We start from the raw sequence: 20,530 nt of genomic DNA, 5'->3' as shown, positions 1-20,530 counted from the left end.
TATATTTTGTGATTATCAGAGGCCCAAAAACAAGATTGTATAGGAGTTAGGGCAATGTTAGTAATAGTCAGAAATTCTTAACATTTATTTATTTCAGCATACCTCGGTCAAAGTTGTACTGCTGAGAGATTATCTCACTCCAGTGCTTGGCGCACTCAGCTGTGAGTTTCTTTGGTTTGTCAAGTCGTCTTATTGCTAGAGCCTGAAGATGCTTTTGAAATGCCTCCTCTGTCATTTCCCTTATATGGTTTTCCATTGTTTTCAGAAAAGCTTCCACCCTGCTTTCCAAGTAGCTGGGTTTTCTTTCTGACTGAATGATGAAACGAAGTCCTTGTACACCATTTGCTCGCCGTGGACCACTAAATACGATGTAACCTACCACGAGAGAAAAAGGAGGCTACAACTAAGTGCAATTGTTAAGTAAAACAATTGTTTACATAGAAGAGTCAAGTAGTTACTGATTATATAAAGTTGTGCCTAGATTAAATGAGCTGAACAGTCTCGACAGCATTCAAAACATAAAACACAAAAGATGATATAATTCATACTGAAACATTTCTTTGGAGCTGGCTGTCCAAACTCAAATATGCATTTCCAGATTGCACCAGATTTGGGTAGCTAAGAATTAAGAGGGTAGGAATACATAGGCAGAGTTCGATCATCCCCTCAATCCCATTCCACCACCCTATTAAGCTATGGCTGAGGTGTACGTGAAATCCATTTGACCACCAAATTCCATGTCCCTCAATACACTTACCTCAAAAGTATCAATCTCAGTCTTGAAAAATTTAATCTCCCCAACATCCAAAAATTTTTAAGAGTTAAAATTTCCATTATTGTTTGTGTGAAAAAAGAGATAGGAGCAGACCATTTTTCCCTGGGGCCTGCCTTGCCATTCAATACAATCATGGTTGATCTTCTATCTCAACACCACTTGCTTGCCCTCTCCTCATACCCCTTGACTCAGATCAAAAATCTATTCATCTCAGCCTTGAATATACTCAACTGTAGAGTATGCATAACCCTCTGGGGAATTCTTTACTCCAGTCACAACCTTCAGGAGTGAAAATTGTTTCTCCCCCACATTCCTAAACGATCGACTCCTTACACTATAATGTTGTGTTCTAGATTCCCAGCTGGGGAAACAACCAGTTTCACCTAATTCCTTAGGTTATCTGTGTACTTTTGTAACTGCCTGTTCCTAATTGCACTATTTACACTGCCTCCTTAAGTGTCAACTGCAAATTGGCAAAAAGATGGACATACAACTCTCTCTTTCTCTTCATCCAGGTCATTGATAAATGTGATGAAAAGCTGAGGCCATGGTACAGATGCCTGGAGAGAACCACCGATTACATCTACCAATCAGTATGATTCCCTTTATTCCTTTCAACCAGTTACCCAAACCATATAACAAAGTCCATATCTGCACACTACTAATTTTTGCTAATAATCACAAATGTAGAATCTTATCAAATGCCAACTAGAATCTATAGCGACAACAACTCTCTTCTCACCATGTTACCAACCTCAAAAAGAAAACAAGTGAGATGCCTCTCTTAGGTCAGATCATATATTTATTTTGCTTAGTCACTTTGTCCCTGATGATAATTCCAGTAACCCCTTCACAACTGCAGCTTCACATTTCTCCTTCCTCCCTTTCATAAGTAATGGAATTACATTTGCAGTTTTCTGAGCCAAAAAACACAATTTGTGAAGCATGAAAGTGTTGGAAAATTTTAACAACATAACAGCAACTTCTTCGCCTATTTGTTTTAATATCATGAGATAAAAACCAAAGTGTCTGGGAGACTTGTCACACACCTGTGACTTTACCTTGAAACATTAAATCTAATAAGTTCCTGACTGACATTCTTGAAGATTCCCATTAACTGTTACTATCTTGGCCTCTCCCTCCATTGTAGAAATTGGTTATGCATTTATTTTTTAATGAAATTCTATTTCCCATTTTCTTTGCACTGATAGCTACCACCTGCGGTTAAAATGTAATATTTTGTCATCATGCTTGAATTTGGCCAGTGCAGCATGGTATAGGTACAATCTTCAGTATGCACGGCATACTCTTAGAAATGGTGACCTAGATCTTCAGTTAGTGACAGAGGTAGAGTGTAGATAATTAAGTACTGCAGCCTTCTGGGCTGGAGCCTAACAAACCTCCTCCTTTGGCTACAGCACAGATCTATTGGTGAGACCTAGTGGCAAGATACAACACTGTTCCTTCATGTCACAAACCTCCTTCAGTTCAGTGACTAATGCATTTGCTCTCCTAGTTTTAATTCCGAGATCACCCCTCCTCCCAGCACTGCTCACTACATTCCCCCCTTCCACACACCACCCCCACCCCAAAGCACCACCACCATGGGCAAGGAAGGGTGGGTGGAGCATGGTGTGCAGAGCCACAGGTGCAGTGGTGTTTTGACACACAGATTTAAAGGGCTACACTCATGAGCAGTCTTTAAAGTCTGTGAGGAACAGCTCTAAATAAGTCAGGGTAAAAATCTTTGCAATACTGGCTAACTAGCCAGGCAGAACCCAAAGGGACCATCAGTGAGGGCTTCCCATGGAGTCATTTCTGGTGAACCAAACCTCTGGATTGGGGCATGAATGTGCTCTCCAGAACTAGGATAATGTTTTGCTGCCCTCCCCCTTACAGCTGTTTCTCCTGAAACTAATGAATATATTCTCATTCACAAATTTTCTGATACTAGAGCTATCTTGGTTTTTAAAAAAGTAGAGAAGTTAACTGTGAATTGTGTGCAAGATAACAGAAGTTCATGGGGTGGGGAAGGGGGTGAGAGGAAAGAGTGCAGTCAGGAAAAAACCTAGAGAAATAAAGGTCTTTAGTCAGTTTGGGGTTACAATTGAGCATGTATTATTTTCCATCATCCCCAATCAACATCCCAAAATGACATTAAATGCTTAGCCTGGTGGTGCTTCAAAGTAAAACCACATCAATCTCTGGGAATCCAGGGCTTCACTCAGCCTGAATGCCCCGATTTGTGTTCTACTCGAGGCTGGACACTTCATCTCACCAGGCATAATTGCCTCCCAACATTTTGCTTAGTTCCACTGGAGTAGAAACACCCAATGTTGAGTCTATGCCCTCAGCATTCCTGCCTCCATGTCAGGTGCTTCCTTTTGGGGACTATCTTCAAATGATGGCACAGTGTTCTAATGTGTACTTTCTAGCTATTCCCAAACATCGTGCAAAAAGACAATGTTTAGCATCCCTTAAAACTTTTGCTAGAGCCCAGGTGATGATATCTTTTCCAGCTCTGTCACTGGGTAAAGGGAATTTCTGGACTCTGGCAAGGAAACCTTTACTGCAACCTCCAACCAGTCTTCTCCCAATTTAGCATTAGATGGGTGATGGAAAACAAATTTAACCCACCTCACATGGTTGGGACTTTGGCTCTGGGAAGAGGAAGATTTGGCCTCACCAGACTGAGATGATTTCCCTGTATTTATTCCCCTGCTATCACTTCTGCTTCTATCTGCATCTCCTCTAACTTCTTAGAGTTCAACTGGTTAAGATTAAAAGTGCTGAAACTGTAATTCCAATGCACTGCTCCAGAATTTAATGTTGCATCAAATTAGAGAACTTCTGAAAATGTGAATAATGTTATTATTTTACACAATTGTTTTTCCTGTTCATTATGTAATTATGAAATCAACTTGGATTTAGAAAATATAAATAGATATTTATTTGGAGTATATGCTCCTTATTTTGCTTTTGCATCACATACAAATTAGGAATACCACTACTTTGGACTTTAAGCACATGTTAAAAATTTTTTTTTTTACTGTCAGCAGTTAGTATTGCTTAACCAACAGTTTAAATGCATGGAAATCAAAGCTACAACAGAACATATTTAGCACTTTATTATACTGAACTGTGTGCAGATATCTGTCAATCACTGATAGAAAAGAATTTTTTGATCTACAAAAATGTAAAATTCAAAGATTTTCAAATAAATTGTTAAATGACCATATACACCATAATGCTCATTGAGCTACTCATCATTTTGATCTTGCAAATGAAAGTACTTGACCTACCCAACTGTTCTTTGGTCCGTAGCGTGTTGAAACATGGCTCCGATATGATTTGACAAAAAAGTTCCAGTAACACATTTTCATGTGTGTTCTGCATGTCTGTCTGGTAGTAGATCTCAATTCCACAGTTGTTGTGCACCTCATTCTTTTGCTGGTACACAAACCATCCTCCTAAACACAGCGCAAAAGCAATCACTAGGTTATGTACAGAAACACACCTGTTCTTTCAGCATCTTAGTGACAGGAAATTACTTTATTGCAATAAATTAGTAGACTTGCAGCTAATTCAAACTGTCATCAGCAATCTTTCTCAAGAAAGAGTACCAATTAGCAACAGACTGAAACAATACATCTCTTTTAATCAGCTTTCTTCAGAGCAAGCTAAAAACAAAGTGTGTAATTAGGCTCGTCTTACAAGGCAATCTGAAATATAGCTATTTTTAGAATTATACAATATTGATACTATTGATGGCTTGCAGGAATTAAAGCAGAAAGGAAAACTTTGAAAATTAGACTCATTTCAGCTTGATTTACAAATGCTGAACCCTAAATGTTATTCTCAGTGCCCTAGCAACCAAGAACACTCAGCTTAAATATGTTTGTATCTGAAATGAAAACAGGATGAGCTAATAAACTCATTCAGAATAGTCTCCTAAAATAAGCTTGAAGAATCTATTCATTGGCATCTATTTTATAGCCATATCCTGTTGTGCAATTCAATTCAGATAGGCATAAGAAATATGAAACAGCATTCAAAATATTCTGCTTTTGACTTTGAAATGACACAATGTATAATTAATCTATGAGTCTCAATGTACCTTAGTTAAAGATGCCATTAAATATTTGAGTGGTATAAAGACTTTGATCTCCATTTGCTTTTACAGTTATGAATTTGATACTATATTCCAAAAAATTAGTGCAAAATTATACCTTTAAACTTGCACACCAAGGTCTCTAACTAATTAATCAGGCAAACTGCATAGCTAAATGCAAATACTACAACTGCAAACTGAGGTTCAAAGAAATAAGGACAGGTTCTTTGAGCCAAATACTTGTTCTGCTTGTAAAGGTTACATACAAAAAAATCCCTTCACCTTGTTGAAGCTTTTGGGCCTTTACAGGGATCTAAATTATGGACACTATGATAGTTGTTTGCCAAATATAGCTTTATGGTGAATAATTACAGGACCACAAAATAAAACTAATATCGACAAGTGCCTCATTAGGAATGCATTGTTTTAATAAAGTAGATACTTACAATGACAATTTAGCAATACATTGCTCCTGCTGCAAATGTGAACAACAGCACAACTTTAATCATTGTATAGCATTATTGTTAATTTATTCATTGTCCAATCTTTGGTAACCACTGATTTTTGCTTGCATCAATTGTTTGATTTTGCTATATTCAGTGTGAACTATGAAATGCAAACCAATACTGACTGATTATTTTCACTTTTATATGTTTCTGGTATAATTTTAAGTGTGTTGGAATAACTAGTATAAAATTACATAAAAGCCTCATCATGCAATTTTTTTTAATTGGGCATCATTCTTGCTCCAATGCTTTAGTTTCAATATAGTCTCAGTCTAATTTTCATAACTGGATCAAGATGGAATCTCAAAACATCACAAATGGTCAAGAAAAAAAGCAAAAGAGTGCAAACGTAACTTACGATCAGGAAGTTGCACCTCTCTATATCGGGTAAGCTGACTGGGAAGAAGAGGTTTAGTATGAGCATGCTGAATCAGGGTGTCTTCAACCATCTGTATTATACTCAAAGAAGCCTAGAATGAAGGGAATACATTAAAATGTTGAAACATTAAAGTGGAAAGTGAACACTTTTAAATTGTATATATCCGACTGATGTTAGTTTTGCCTGTACAAACTAAAATAAAACCAGAAAATGCTGGAAAGGTACAGCACATCAGTAAGCATCCATAAAAGTAAAAAATTGATTTGTGACATTTCAGAAGTAAGATTCAAAAGTTAGCAAGCATTTTAGCATGAACGAGAAAAAGAGGGGCAAGAGAAAAAAAAAGTTGCACCTTTCACATCCTCAAGACATATAAAGCACACTGTGATTCCTACATTTAAAAAGAGCGATGCAAGAGGTTAATCAATTTATAGACTAAATAGTTCAATGTTAGTTTTAAGTCAGATAATGGGGTCTTTACTGAAAGATGCAAAAAAAATCAATTAACTTGAAGCAGAGAGAGGGTTGATTTAGGACTGAGAAATCTGGAAGAATGAAGGTTCTGCCAAATTTAATGGCTAAGCAGGACTGGCCTTCGTGTCTCAATTTGTCACAGCCAGTCAGATGGAGCTGGACTTGTTAACGGATAGGTAGGCCTTCAACACCAGGCTGCAGCCAAGAAATCTGGCATGGTGGGGCTAAGGGTGAACACAGCCAAGCAATATTCAGGGAGGTAGAGAGAGCACTGATGCTGCATTGAGGAGACTGGAAGGGTTAACATAAGAACATAAGAAATAGGAGGAGTAGGCCATCTAGCCCTTCGAGCCTGCCCCGCCATTCAATAAGATCATGGCTGATCTGAAGTGGATCAGTTCCACTTTCCCACTTTCTCCCCATAACCCTTAATTCCCTTGTCTATCAGAAATCTATCTACCCACGACTTAAATATATTCAGCAAGGTAGCCTCCACCACTTCAATGGGCAGAGAATTCCAGAGATTCACCACTTTGAGTGAAGAAATTCCTCCTCAACTCTGTTCCAAACTGCCCACCCCCCCTTATTTTGAGGCTGTGCCCTCTCATTCTGCTATCCTTTCTAAGCAAGAAGAATCTCTCTACGTCTTCCCTATCTAGCCCCTTCATTATCTTGTAAGTCTCTATAAGATCCCCCCTCAGCCTTCTAAACTCTTAATGAGTACAGACCCAGTCTATTCAATCTCTCTTCATAAGCTAACCCCCTCATCTCTGCTATCAGCCTGGTGAACCTTCTCTGTACTCCCTCCAAGGCCAATATATCTTCTCAAATGCAGGGACCAAAACTGCACACAGTTGTGTGGAGTTTGGAGGCTTCATCAAGGAGACAGGAAGGGACTGGAAAAAGTGCTGTCTGATCATGGCAGTTAGTGAAGGAGATATACTGGATCCAGCAGTTGGTCTATCTCCCTTCATCTGTTGGATTTTCCAGAGGCCCAAAGATTTTGGCTGGCGAGGGCTAAACTTGAAATGGTGGTTGAATGATTGAAACACAACCTCACTGTAATATTTTAAAATTGCCAACTTGCCACCTATGAGTGGTTAGGTTTCCTGTTCACTGGTTTGCCTCGTAAAAACTGGAAATGGGCAGATTAGGATTGAAATTCATATTTAACATCCGTTCCAATTCAAATCTGCCTGCTGCAGCATTAATGTCCCACCCCCTCGAAATTGAAAAAAAAAAGAACGTAGTCAGCATGGATTTCACAAGGTAAAGTTGGGCTTATCCAATCTTATTGAAATCTTTGAAGTCGCAAAAAGGGTAGATAAAATTATGACAACCTTTCATATTTCCAAAAAGTAATCTCATGATTACAGTTAGAACACAAGGCGTCAGGAGCCATATAGCAGAATGGCTACCAAGTTGAATAAATTAGCTATAAAAGTAGGGTTACAAAGAACAAAAAAACAAAGAACAATCCAGCACAGGAAACAGGCCCTTCGGCCCAACGAGCCCGCACCGCCGCATCACCCTACACCTATTCTACCCTGCATGTCTACGAATGGAACCCTACTCAGTCAGAATGTTGTTACTCTGAATAGAAAAAGGACGCAGCGTTCCACAAAACACTATATATAAAAAAATAACAAATCTGGGCACTGGAATTGCAGGTACCGATTCAAAATTCGCAGATGCCAAATTGGTGCTGCAGTCAATATAGAGACAGACTGAAAATACAAAAACAAGATTAATAAACTTGCAGAATAAGCAAATTAATTTCAATACACAAGTGGAAGGTGGTATATTTTGCTAGGGAGGAGGGTCCCATGTGCTTTTTGGAAAGTACCTAAATGAGTAGAGAAGCAGAGAAATCAAAAGTAGTACTACAGGTTAAAAAAGGACATTTAAAAACACAAACACTAATTTCTTGACAGGATTGAAAAGCAGAGAAATTATGTTAAACTTGTTAGACTTCATCTCACTTGCACATGAGCGCAATAAAGTTCAAATTATTAAATTGCACGTGAGTCAGCCTAGTAATTTTTTAAAAAATCTGAATTTGTCTGTATTATCAGGCTGACTGACTCCTGAATTTGAGTATGTTGTTAGGGTTTGCTGTTAAAGTGGTCACCTTTTAAGTGCTCAATACTGTGATATAACGAAGGGAGAACACCTAGGTTCTTTGGAAGTGAACTGAAGTCATGACATTTGGGCTCCAGCACGTCTAGGTTAGCAGTAAAGAGAAGCCAAAGCCACAGTTTTGATTGGTCAGGAAGATGGCCTGAGGACTAGATGTTCCAGGGCTTCCGGTCAAAGATACAAGTTATAGTTTAGTTGTTGAAGGGATGCCAAGGCTGCAAAACTGATTGGCTAGAAGAATGATCTTGGGCCTAGAATGTTTCAGGGTTAGAGATTCAAACCAAGATTAGATTGCTGTAGAGGTGTTAGGAATGCTGTTCCCATTGGCCAAGAGTTGCAAATATCGAGTTAGAAGTCATTAGTTGTGATGATACAGGTGCACATACTTGGGTTAAAAGTTGCAAAGTGACCTATAAAAAAGGAGGTACATCACAGAGATTGTCACTCTGACCAAAAGTTAGTATTTGCTACAGGACACAGGGCAGGGCAAGATTTACTAGGGAATACACATTTCTAAAGGACAATGCCAATTGATAGGTGTTTTAGGATTGAGGGGGTCGCTGTAACTGCCACAGGGCTGAGAATTGCCTCAGTTTAGACAAGGTTGCTGGGGCTAAAGTGAGAATGAAGGATAACATATAGTCATTTAGCTCTGTGGAATCATTTGATCGGTTAGTTTAGCTTGGTAGAATCAGTATAACTGCAGTCTTAGTTGTTTTGGTAGAGCCACAACCTGTTGTGAAGTGGACAGCTTCAGCAGTTATGGTAGACTGGGAAGGTGTGGGATGGGTGGAAAAGAATTCACCAGAGTTAAAGTCTAAAAGCTGTAAAGGGATGACTAAGTTAAAATCTCAAAGGAGACCTGATTCAGACAGCCAAGAAGAAAAGACCCCAGAATCCATGGATCAGTCTGACCAGCGTTAAACTTGTGCATTATACCATGCCTCAACTGTTGGGACGTTAAACATCAATCTTTATTGCCCAGTAAGCCTCCTTAATCTGTATTTGCGTTCTAAATGAGCGATTGTCCTTTTTGTCATTATGGTTATTCCTAGCCAATAAATTTTCTTACTCTAGGCAATTGGTGTAGAGTCCTACATATATAGAACTTAAGTGGAATCACACTTGGAGTAATACGAGTCTCCATATTACAAAAAAAAAAGGTTCTGGCACTGGAGGTGCAAAAAAAATCAGAACTAAGAGGTCATATCTATCAGAAAAGATTACACAGGGGCTCCTTGAAGACAAGAGGATGACCCAATAGAAGATTATGAAAAGCATGGGGTGGGTGTGTGTGTGTGGGGAAGAGAGAGACATAGAAGACATTTCCACTTGCAAGGCAGATTATAGCTAGGGGTCAGAGTCAATAACAAGTGAAATTTATTTAAGCAGGAAAAATGGCTTAGATTGCAAGGAGCAGTTCAGGTGACTAGCACTGACACTAATAAAGGGAAGCTAGATAAACAAACAAGGGAGAAGGAATTAAATGATATGTTGTGATTTTAGATGAAGGAAAGGAGACAACACATGTTGAGCATAAACATGGGCATAGAATTGGGCTGAATGCTAGCTTCTGCTCCTATAAATCCAAAATAATATTTGAGGTATAATCACATTATTTAGAAAAGGGCAACACAGCCAGCTGGCATGCAATCAGATTTTTCAAACCACAAGAAGTCACCAATAACCCAGGTTTTGCTGGAAAAGTAATAGGGCGTCAAAGGCACCAGTTGTAGCTGGTGTGCAAAAAAAATCCACAAGTGATGCTTCCAGAGTTGCAAATTGTCACAAATTGCTTGACTAAATGCCACAATTGATCAAAGGCAGTAATGAATTCAAGGTAAACAATGTCACACCATTCTTCACAAATCTAAACACAACTGAACTGCCCTACAGGAATGCTATTAACTTCCAATCCAAGCTGAAAGCACTACAAGCAGAGGAGGACCAGACTCTTTTGCAGTAGACTAAATCATGTTTATTTCTGCACAAAACTAAATTAATACAGATTTCTGCAAATCAGAACATGACAGCACAGGAGGAGAGGAATGAAATTTATAAAAAGCTCATCTCCCATTCTGACTGTTGCACGTGCCATCTCAAAATGTCTACGCATCTTGCTGCTTGGGTATTGTTCTTTCTACAGCTCCATAGAAGAGGCACAAAGCTACAAAGAGGAATTTAGGATAATAGCTAGTCATTGGAACAGATGCCTAGGTTTAGCTCACCCAAGATAATTTTAGAGTAACAGATAAATAGTTTTGACCAACAGTATTCCAAGGTAATGTCTGACATGCTGAAGATACATCTGCATCACATTTATTGATCACAAGAGTGTTTAATAGCAAAAGTACTAGGTTAAATTAGTTTTCAGCAGGACAAACGTTTCCAGTTCTGCAGTGGTCCTCAAAATCTGACACTTCCTGTTTTGGGCAATGAAGTTATTACTGCCTCGTTCATTAGATAGTTAAAAAGGGATTTCAAATGAGAAAGATAAATACTTCCTTGAAATGCAAGGGATAGTCCAATACACAAATAGTGAAATGTCACCTCTGTGTTTAACATCTAGAGTAAAGAACAATTTCTTAAGCACCTTATGCTTTGCTCAACAGCAGACAACAGTGGATGAACTGAATTTTAGTTTAGAAGCAACCAAAAACCCATTTAGACTGTTAACAGCAAAATATGCTCAAAGAAAAAGCAAAAGAAGCCAAGATTATCTTGTTTAAAATGGATTTAAGATCTTAATTGGAATTGGGACTATAATTTACAGGATTAGAAAGAAAAAATATTCCACAGTTGACATGGTTGTTTACTGTAGTGAGGGGAAGCAAAACAAAATACTGTTTGGAGACCCACGGTCAGAATTGATTAGTGAAGATGTGAATATATATGTAGAAGACAGGAAAATAACTTAGAACCGATCTTAACTCACACCAACTGCCTCAAAACGATGTTCAGTCACTTATGCTGTTAACATTGGTGCCCAGGCTGCTGCCATTTTAGGCAGGGCCTGAGGTCAGGGTGAAATGCTAAAGGGCCTGCTGCTTCAGGAAGAAACTAGTAATATGCAAATTGGGGTCCTCCAAGATGCACGAGATCCGGACTACAATTTGAAGGTACAAACAGGTGAGCAATGCGCAGCAGACACTGAACAATCTGAAAAGGAATGCACACATCTTTTGGCTCTTAATATCAACTCTGGCTCCAAAACAGAAGCAGGAAAAGTTATTGCCTTCCACCTATCAGCAAGCTGCAGAAGTGCTTGGCTCACCAGTGGATGTAAATGAGGCATGAGTCTCAAAATGATGCAGAACACGTTAAAAAGCAGCCCACCTTGCCCACCCATTCAAACGTGATGGAACCATTCCCACAATTACATATCCAAGGGAAGTTAAGAAAGGATTTACATTTTGTTGATTATATGAAGATTCCATCAGAAGACTGTATGGATACAGTCTAATGATAGTATGGACACTAAATACAGCAGTGGATCGGACAAAATTGGCATTGCCTTTTTCCAGAAAAGCCTCTTTCCACTGTCACATTAGGTGAGCAATCTACGTTTTCTATTTTGCTTTTCTTCAGATGTTAGAATCATAGAATTCCTACAGTGCAGGAGGCGGCCACGCAGCCCATCAAATCCGCAACAAGCACCCAGGCCCTATTCCCACACATCCATCCCACTAATCCCCGACATTAGGGCCAATTTAGCATGGCCAATCAACCTAACCCGCACCATTTTTGGACTGTGGGAGGAAACTGGAACACCTGGAGGAAATCCACACAGACACAGGGAGAATGTGCAAACTCCATGCAATGATCTGAGGCTGGAATTGAACCCGAGTCCCTGGTGCTGACAGGCAGCAATGCTAACCACTGTGGTCCTTGAAAGAAATAGTTATTGCGCATGTTCTCAACCTACTACACCAAAGGGTGGACATTTGACAAGGCAAATGGGGATTTCACTGTCAGAGGTGATGCTGCCAGAGATGCAGGTTATCAACACCTCCTCAAGTTGTGTGCTCTATAAGTGCTTATTTTACAGCTTTGTTGGTTTTATCAGCAACCAAGCTAATATACTGTATAGTAATAAACTGTATTAACACCAAAGATCCTATTTTATTACTGGTTTCGGCATCTATAAAATGGAAAATATTGCATGCAAACCAAATTCCTGTCCCAACAGGATACTAAACAACTTCTGTATGTCCTTCAAAATAATGAATCAATTTTGTTGCTTGAATATTAGACTGTTTACAATGATCTAAAAGGTTTAGCTTCAACAAGTGGTGGATAAGACAGAAGTTCAGAAAGAGCAGTACACAATTAAATCAAATGGCTGATCTCATACTATAGAGATAACAGCCATTTTTAGAATGAATATCTCCTGATGAAGCCAAAGACAGGTTCAAGAAGCTACACGTCATTTTTAGGAGATGTATTAGTATGGAGTGAGCTCATATGGTACAGAAATCATGCTGGTGGCTACTCATTCAAAGACTATCCAATTATTCCCAGTCCTCTGCTCTTTCCCAATAACCCTGCGAATATCAGTCTCATGATATTCTAGTGGCTTCAGTACTCTTCTACACAAATAATTTTGTTTCGATCAATGGGTGGCATAGTAGCACAGTAGTTGATGCTGCTGCCTCACAGCACTAGGGACCCAGGTTCAATTCCCGGCTCTGGTCACTGTCTGTGTGGAGTTTGCACATTCTCATGTCTGCGTGGGTTTCCTCCGGTTTCCTCCCACAGTCCAAAGATGTGCAGGTTAGGTTGATTGGCTATGCTAAAATTGCCCCTTAGTGTCCTGGGATGCATAGGTTAGAGGGATTAGTGGGTAAATGTGCAGGGATATGGGGTAGGGCCTGGGTGGGATTGTGGTCGGTGCAGACTCGATGGGCAGAAGGGCCTCTTTCTGCACTGTAGGGTTCTATGATTCGGTACCAGACTGTGGCAACTAGGGGAATTTCACAGAAACTTCATTGCAGCGTTTATATTTTGCAAGCTCCTGTGAAAACGCTTGGTTTGCTGGAACATGGTTTTGTGTGTTCTGTTATTTAGTGTACGGCGGCCCGAGTGCCTGTGTGTAGCATTGATTGTTACTGAAATGCAAAACAATGTAAACCTTATTTGTGACTAATAAACTTTGAGAACAAAGAACAACACAGCACGGGAAACAGGCCCTTCGGCCCAACAAGCCCACGCCACCATTTTAACATTGTGAGTGCCCTCTTCTACCTACGACCTTTGTCTACACCTATTGGACTCCACGATAAAGGAACCATAACCGGATTGAGGGACGACTAATTTAGGGACAATTTGTTAACACCAAATCAGCCTAAGAGCACGTTTTTGGGGTGTGGGAGGAAACCAGAGCACCCGGAGAAAACCCACGCAAGCACAGGGAGAATGTGCAAATGCCCACAGACACTGGCCCAAATCCATGTATCTGCACAGCAAAACAGTGATAGTCACTGAGCTGTCATGTTGCCTGTCAGATGGTCCAGTTTAAGCATACACTAACGACGTGAAGCACTAGGCAACTCTCGAAGCAACATCCAAGAGCAGCCCTCGCACGACCCACCGTGTGTATGCCCCTTGTTGGGCAACAAGGCAGACTGAATCACCTGTGGATTAAAAGAAAAGACATCGATAAACATGCACAACTTATACAGACAGACATTCATGGAATCCCCAGAAGCTCAGAAGTAAGACAAGTGAGCCATAAAATATGTTGGAAGGTCCATAGGAATCAATTGATTCCCAGGAATATCCCAAGGCTCTTGATATTTATTTAGAACAGTCTCCTGTATCCCTCCATCTCTAGTCCGCTCATGTGCCTAAGTAAACCTTAAACAACTCTAGTGTGCCTGCCTCCACCACCCTACTTGGCACTGCATTCCAGGCCCCCACAACCCTCTGTGTGAAAAACCTCCCTCTAACATCCGAATACTCGCCCCCCCTCACCCTAAGCCCGTGGCCCCTTGTAATTTTTGTATCCAACCTAGGAAAAAGCTAACCACTGTTCACTATCTATACCCTTCATAATCTTATACACCTCTATTAAATCTCCCCTCATTCGCCGCCTTTTTAAAAGGAGAACAGCCCCAATTTGCCCAATCTTTCCTCGTAGCTCAGTCCTTCCATACCTGGCAGCATCCTGGTAAACCTCCTCTGCACTCTCCAGGGCCTCCACGTCCTTCCGGTAGTAAGGTGACCAGAACTGGACACAGTACTCCAAATGCAGTCTAACCAACGTTCTATACACGTGCAACATTAGACACCAGCTTTTATACTCTATACCCCTGCCTATAAAAGGCAAGCATAAGCCTTCTTCGCCACCTTCTCCACCTGTACTGCCACCTTCAAGGACTTGTGTACTTGCACCCCTAGGTCCCTCTGTGTTTCTATACTCTTAATAGGCCTACCATTTATTGTACAACTCCCCCCTACATTATTTCTTCCAAAATGCATCACCTCACATTTATCTGGATTAAATTCCATCTGCCATTTCTCTGCCCAGTATACCAGCCTTTCTATATCCTGCTGTATTGCCTGACACTGCTCCTCACTATCAGCAAGTCCAGCCATCTTCATATTATCTGCACACTTACTGACCACACCACCTACTCCCTCTTCCAAGTCATTTATGTATATTACAAATAGCAAAAGGTCCCAGTACTGAGCCCTGAGGCACACCACTAGTTACAGACCTCCAGCTAGAAAAAGACCCTTCCACTACTACTGTCTCCTGTTACCAAGCCAGTTCTCAATCCATCTAGACACCTATCCTTGTATCCCATGAGCCTTAACCTTTTCCACCAACCTACCATGAGGGACTTTGTCAAACGCCTTACCGAAATCCATATAGACGACATCCACGGCTCGTCCGTCGTTGACTGTTTTTGTCACCTCCTCAAAAAATTCTACCAGATTCGTAAGGCACGACCTCCCCTTTACAAAGCCATGCTGTCTATCACGAATCAAATTGCCACACTCTAAATGCATATACATCCTATCTCTAAGAATCCTCTCCAACAGCTTCCCTACCAGTGATGTCAAACTCACCAGCCTATAATTACCCGGGTTATCCCTACTACCCTTCTTAAGCAACAGTACCACGTTCACTATCCTCCAGTCCCCTGGCACCTCACTTGTGTCCAAAGAAGAGACAAAGATTTGTGTCAGAGGCCCAACAACTTCATCTCTCGTCTCCCTAAGCAGCCTAGGATAAATGCCATCAGGCCCCAGAGATTTATCAGTTTTAATACTACCTAAAAACGCCAACACTTCCTCCCCCGTAACAGATATTTCCTCCAATGGGTCTACAACTCCCTCCAAGACAGTACCGGACAACAAGTCCCTCTCCTTCATGAATACTGATGCAAAGTATTCATTCAGGATCTCCCCCATTCCCTCGGACTCCAAGCACAGTTCCCCTCCTCCGTCCCTCAGAGGACCGATTTTTCCTCTAACCACCCTTTTATTCCTAACATAAGGAAAATCCAAAGGCATTTTACTCCTAATCCTGCCTGCCAAGACCATTTCATGACCCCCTTTTGCCCTTCTAACTCCCCGTCTGAGTTCCCTCCTACTCTCTGTATTCCTCCAATGCTCTCTCCGTTCCCAGTTGCTTGGACCTAACATAAGAACATAACATAAGAACATAAGAAATAGGAGCAGGAGTAGGCCATCTAGCCCTTCGAGCCTGCCCCGCCATTCAATAAGATCATGGCTGATCTGTCATGGCTCAGTTCCACTTTCCCGCCCTCTCCCCATAACCCTTAATCCCCTTGCCTATCAAAAACCTATCAACCCACGTCTTAAATATATTTAGCAAGGCAGCCTCCACCACTTCAACGGGCAGAGAATTCCAGAGGTTCACCACCCTTTGAGTGAAGAAGTTCCTCCTCAACTCTGTTCTAAACCGCCCCCCCCTTAATCTTGAGGCTGTGCCCCCTAGTCCTAGCTCAGCCTCCAATTAATTCAGTCACCCCGGAAAGTATCCCTAGTTATCTACGGCTCTCTAATCTTATCTTTCCCATCCTTCCTCTTAACCGGCACACGTCCTTCCTGCAACCTTTTCAGTTGTCCGTTAGAAGACAACCACATGCCGAACGTGAACTTACCCTCAAAAAACCTCTCCCAAATCAGTATAAGTTCCTGCCGAATCCGGCTGTAGCTAGCCTTTCCCCAATTTAGCACCCTCCCCTTCGGACAGCACTTTAACTTTAATACAATTATGACAGCTCACTGTTTTGCAACGTTATTGGCACAAATTTGATGTGTCTCAGGGCAAAATGGAATTTGTAACAGCAAAGTATTAATTTTTAAGCTTGGATAGGATGTCATTGTGAGTCAAGTGACGTGCTGCTCTTCTTGGCACTGTGTCTGAATTTCAAAACAAAACCCTATTTTTAGAACTTCCTGTACAATGAAGTATTCCTTTATTCCAAGTCCATTGTGATTAAATATTTAATAATGTAAATTGTTTACAAATACAATATTAAGCAATACAGTATAAACTTGTAGTACTGCAAGCATTCTATAATTTTAAAATGACTGTCAGGGAGTTTAGGGGAGGAGATACAACAACTTGCAAATCAGGTGTATTTATGTTTTTATTGCACTTTAAAAACAATTCTGTTTGGAATTTCAATATAGGGAATCAAGAGGAACTATCATCCTCTGAAAGTGACATTATCAAGAGGTAGAAAATCACTGGGCCAAGGTAAAATGTATAAACTACATTAGAAGTTGTAATTTTACCACAAGCTACAATTTTACTTTTTCCTGAAGTTCTCTATGAACACAAGGCAACATTGTTGTTTCACTGAAAATGCATTTAAAATGGCTACATGTTGTTGAAACTTAAGTGCCACTAATCATTTGTGATGTCATGCTGCATCAATAGACAATCTATAAATTAATTACTCTTATGCATTTTAGATACATGTTCCTGCAAATAGTACATTCTTGCAAACAAACCAACAATATTCAAGTATGCAGTGTCCTAGGCTTCACTAATAGGGTCAGAGAAAACAGGAGCAAAGAAGTTTTTTTTTGTTTTCATTCCAATTCAATCCAATCAAGTCCAATTCAGAGTCTCAACAAGTTGAGGCATTCCCGATCCAAGCTGACAAGACAGGGCTCTCATCTCCTGTCTTGAGCTTGATCTACATGTTCCAAGCTGAATGGAGTAGGCATAACTCACTTGCATCTTAGCCAAAAGGCCAAGATGCTGCTTTTAAAAATTGCAGCAAATGAAGCTGAAATGTAACTTAATGACTTCCACCAGGCACAGCATGTCAACACTGCACTTGATCTTAGCCAAAAGGCTGAGATAAAACACCTGTTTTGCCTCCTATGGAGTACTATGTCAAATTCTGGGCAACATACTTTAGGAAAGATGTGAAGGCGTTAGGGAGAACGTAGAAGATTCACAAAATTGGTTCCAACTTCATATGTAGGTATGGCTGGAAAAGTTGGGACTGTTGTTGCAGAAGAGAAAGTTGAGAGGATATTTGATGCAAGTGTTCAAATTATGAGCAGCGTCGACAGTAGATCAAATGGGGTGTTGGAATCAGGAATGTGGGGCACAGGTTTAAGGCAATTAGCAAAAGAAGCAACAGACACTGGGAGAAACATTTTCACGCAGCGAGTCATTTAGATCTGTAATGCACTGCCTGAGAATGTGGTGGAGGCAAGTTCAATCGAGGCATTCGAGAGAGAATTGGATTATTTAAGAATGTGCAAAGTTACAGAGGAAATGCAGGGAAAGACACCAGATGAATTACTCCAATGGCAATCTGACAGACAATCCGTGCTGTAACAATTCTGTGATCCTGTTGCATTTGAAAACAGACTTCACTGCATCTTTGTATATTAAATTTTGTTTTTGAGGAGGTACACCATAGAGATGGCATATTTTCCTCTTGCTGTTAAAAACATTAGAACAAGTTTGACTGCTGGTCTCAGACTGAAAAACCATTACACTAGAAATGAATGGGAATTTTAAATAATAATTTCCCCTTATTAAATGGTGCATTCATTGTGTGAACTATTGGTAATATCCTCAAACAAAAAAAACATTGGTACAACTGAAGGCAACAAACTAACCTGTCTTGTTATATTGCCATGGAGAAGAGCTTCTATGTGCAACCGTGACAACAGTTGAGGTATAAAGGCCTTGAGGCGAATCAGAGTGACATCTGGAACAGATTTTCAGACAGCTAAATCAATCACACTTATTTGAAATACATATACTACATTGCTGCAGAGAACCAATATAGCAATATATAGAAAATGAGAATGCGCGACTATCACAAATTCAATGCTGATTTTTCCCTAGTGTACTACGTTTGTCATCTGTCCTACATTCACTCACTATGCTTTGAATTCATATGAAGTCTTACCTGGATTCAAACAAAGGTCATTGTTTGATAGCACAGAACAGCAAGCTTCAGCAGAGTTTGTGAAAAGTATTTTATGGATTTCATAAATTTATAAAAAATGAAATGTTATAGGTGGATCATCACAACTTACCTATGCAAACAAAAATAGACTCAAGGAAAAACTGTTTTTAATTCTCCTTCAAATCAGTAAATAAGACTGTTTAAATTACAAGTAAGGCTTTACTCAGCAAATAGACTGTAAATCCCTTTTTCAGTGTTATGCATCCACCTATGTCACAAATTTGCAAAAGTGAGAAGTTTGCAGTGACTTTTACCAGCAATAAAACAATACTGTGCATAAAAATCTTTCAATATATGCTTAAGATGCAGTAACATTTTAGTGAAAATAATCTTTCTGCACACATTATTAAATGTAGAGTGTGAAGTTCTGGTTTAACAAAATAATTGTAACGAGGAGATAAAGTGTTAGCCACGTTATCTTACATAACGTGAACAGTAACAAAATAAAATGGCAAGTAGTGTTACAATCGTGGAGGATAAACTTTACAATAAAGATTTTATTGTAATTCTACAAAGTTTCATGGTAGCACAAATGGTGAAGAAATTCCCCAGGGACTAACTGAAGTTTTTTTGTTCTGCATAGTCTATTCATTTAAATGTGTAGTTTGTTTAAATATTTTCTTCAGCCTCCTATGTTAAAGTGCATGATTTGTATGCAGCCTGTATTATGTCTTCCAGGTTGGTGCCCGGCCAGAGCTTAGACAAACATGCAGTTTAAAAACAACTATTCATAGCAAGTTAATCTTCTCAATGACACTTGGGGCCTGAATGTTTTGTTGATACTCCTGATGAACAAACTGTCTGGGAAAAAAAATGCTGAAAAAGCTGCCAGTTTGACAAGCATCTAGATAGTCACACTTAATCTATTACCACAATCTTTGCTGTAACATTCAATTAAATAATTCTTAGTTATTTCATCAAGAACTTTTCCCGTCATAATGTCAGCATGCCTGCTACACTAGAGTCTGAGCAGAGACTCATTTTTATTTTCTCATTTAAGGAGAGTCTGCTGATTAGCATTCATTCCAAACAAGCTCTGTGGAGTTGCAGCATTACTCAGGGACTCTATGATTTTGAACAGGTATAGAAAGGAAAATCATGTACCCAGCAAGTCTGGCAAGTCCCTTCGTGCAGACTCGCTTCGTGAGGGGTAACGAGCACCGTAAAACACTCTGACCTCTGTGACACAAGCTATGCTCAAAAGCATAATACAGCCTTCATAGTAATGGTCCCATTGGTGCTCACAGAACCCAAGTGCTACTGTCACCAGTTAAATGGGTGACATGGTGGCAGAATGGTTAGCACTGCTCCGTCATAATGCCAGGGACCCAGGTTCAATTCCTGGCTTGGGTCACTGTGTGTGGAGTTTGCACATTCTCCCCATTCCTGCATGGGTTTCCTCCCACAGTCCAAAGATGTGTGGATGAGGTAGACTGGCCATGCTAAATTGCCCTGTAGTTTCAGGGGGACTAGCTAGGGTAAAGGCATGGGGTTATGGGGAGAGGGCCTGGGTGACACTGTGGTTGGTGCAGACTCAATGGGCAGAATGGCCTCTTTCTGCACAATAGGATCCTATGATTCTCACACACTGCTACCTTAGCAACTGAATAATAAACTGTAGAAATGTGCTGTAATGCTGCTGACCTGAAGTAGCAAGGTGTCATG

The 20,530-nt window shown here is 40.2% G+C and overlaps 1 protein-coding gene across 4 annotated transcripts in view; it reads right to left on the bottom strand.

The window, feature by feature from the left end:
• Positions 1-20,530, bottom strand: part of ide (insulin-degrading enzyme) — a 123,098-nt gene that overhangs the window by 34,856 nt on the left and 67,712 nt on the right. For all 4 annotated transcript variants that reach the window (XM_080205563.1, XM_080205566.1, XM_080205564.1 and 1 more), the window contains 4 exons: positions 18,510-18,601; positions 5,751-5,862; positions 4,078-4,245; positions 103-375 (listed from right to left, as the gene is read on the bottom strand). In XM_080205563.1, the coding sequence (XP_080061689.1) occupies positions 103-375; positions 4,078-4,245; positions 5,751-5,862; positions 18,510-18,601 (645 nt within the window). The remainder of the gene's footprint in view (positions 1-102; positions 376-4,077; positions 4,246-5,750; positions 5,863-18,509; positions 18,602-20,530) is intronic.

Source organism: Carcharhinus amblyrhynchos, chromosome 17 (assembly GCF_965287045.1).
Source record: "Carcharhinus amblyrhynchos chromosome 17, sCarAmb.v2.hapA, whole genome shotgun sequence".
In the NCBI taxonomy this organism is placed as follows: Eukaryota; Metazoa; Chordata; class Chondrichthyes; order Carcharhiniformes; family Carcharhinidae; genus Carcharhinus; species Carcharhinus amblyrhynchos.
This window is presented reverse-complemented; position numbering and strand designations above follow the sequence as displayed.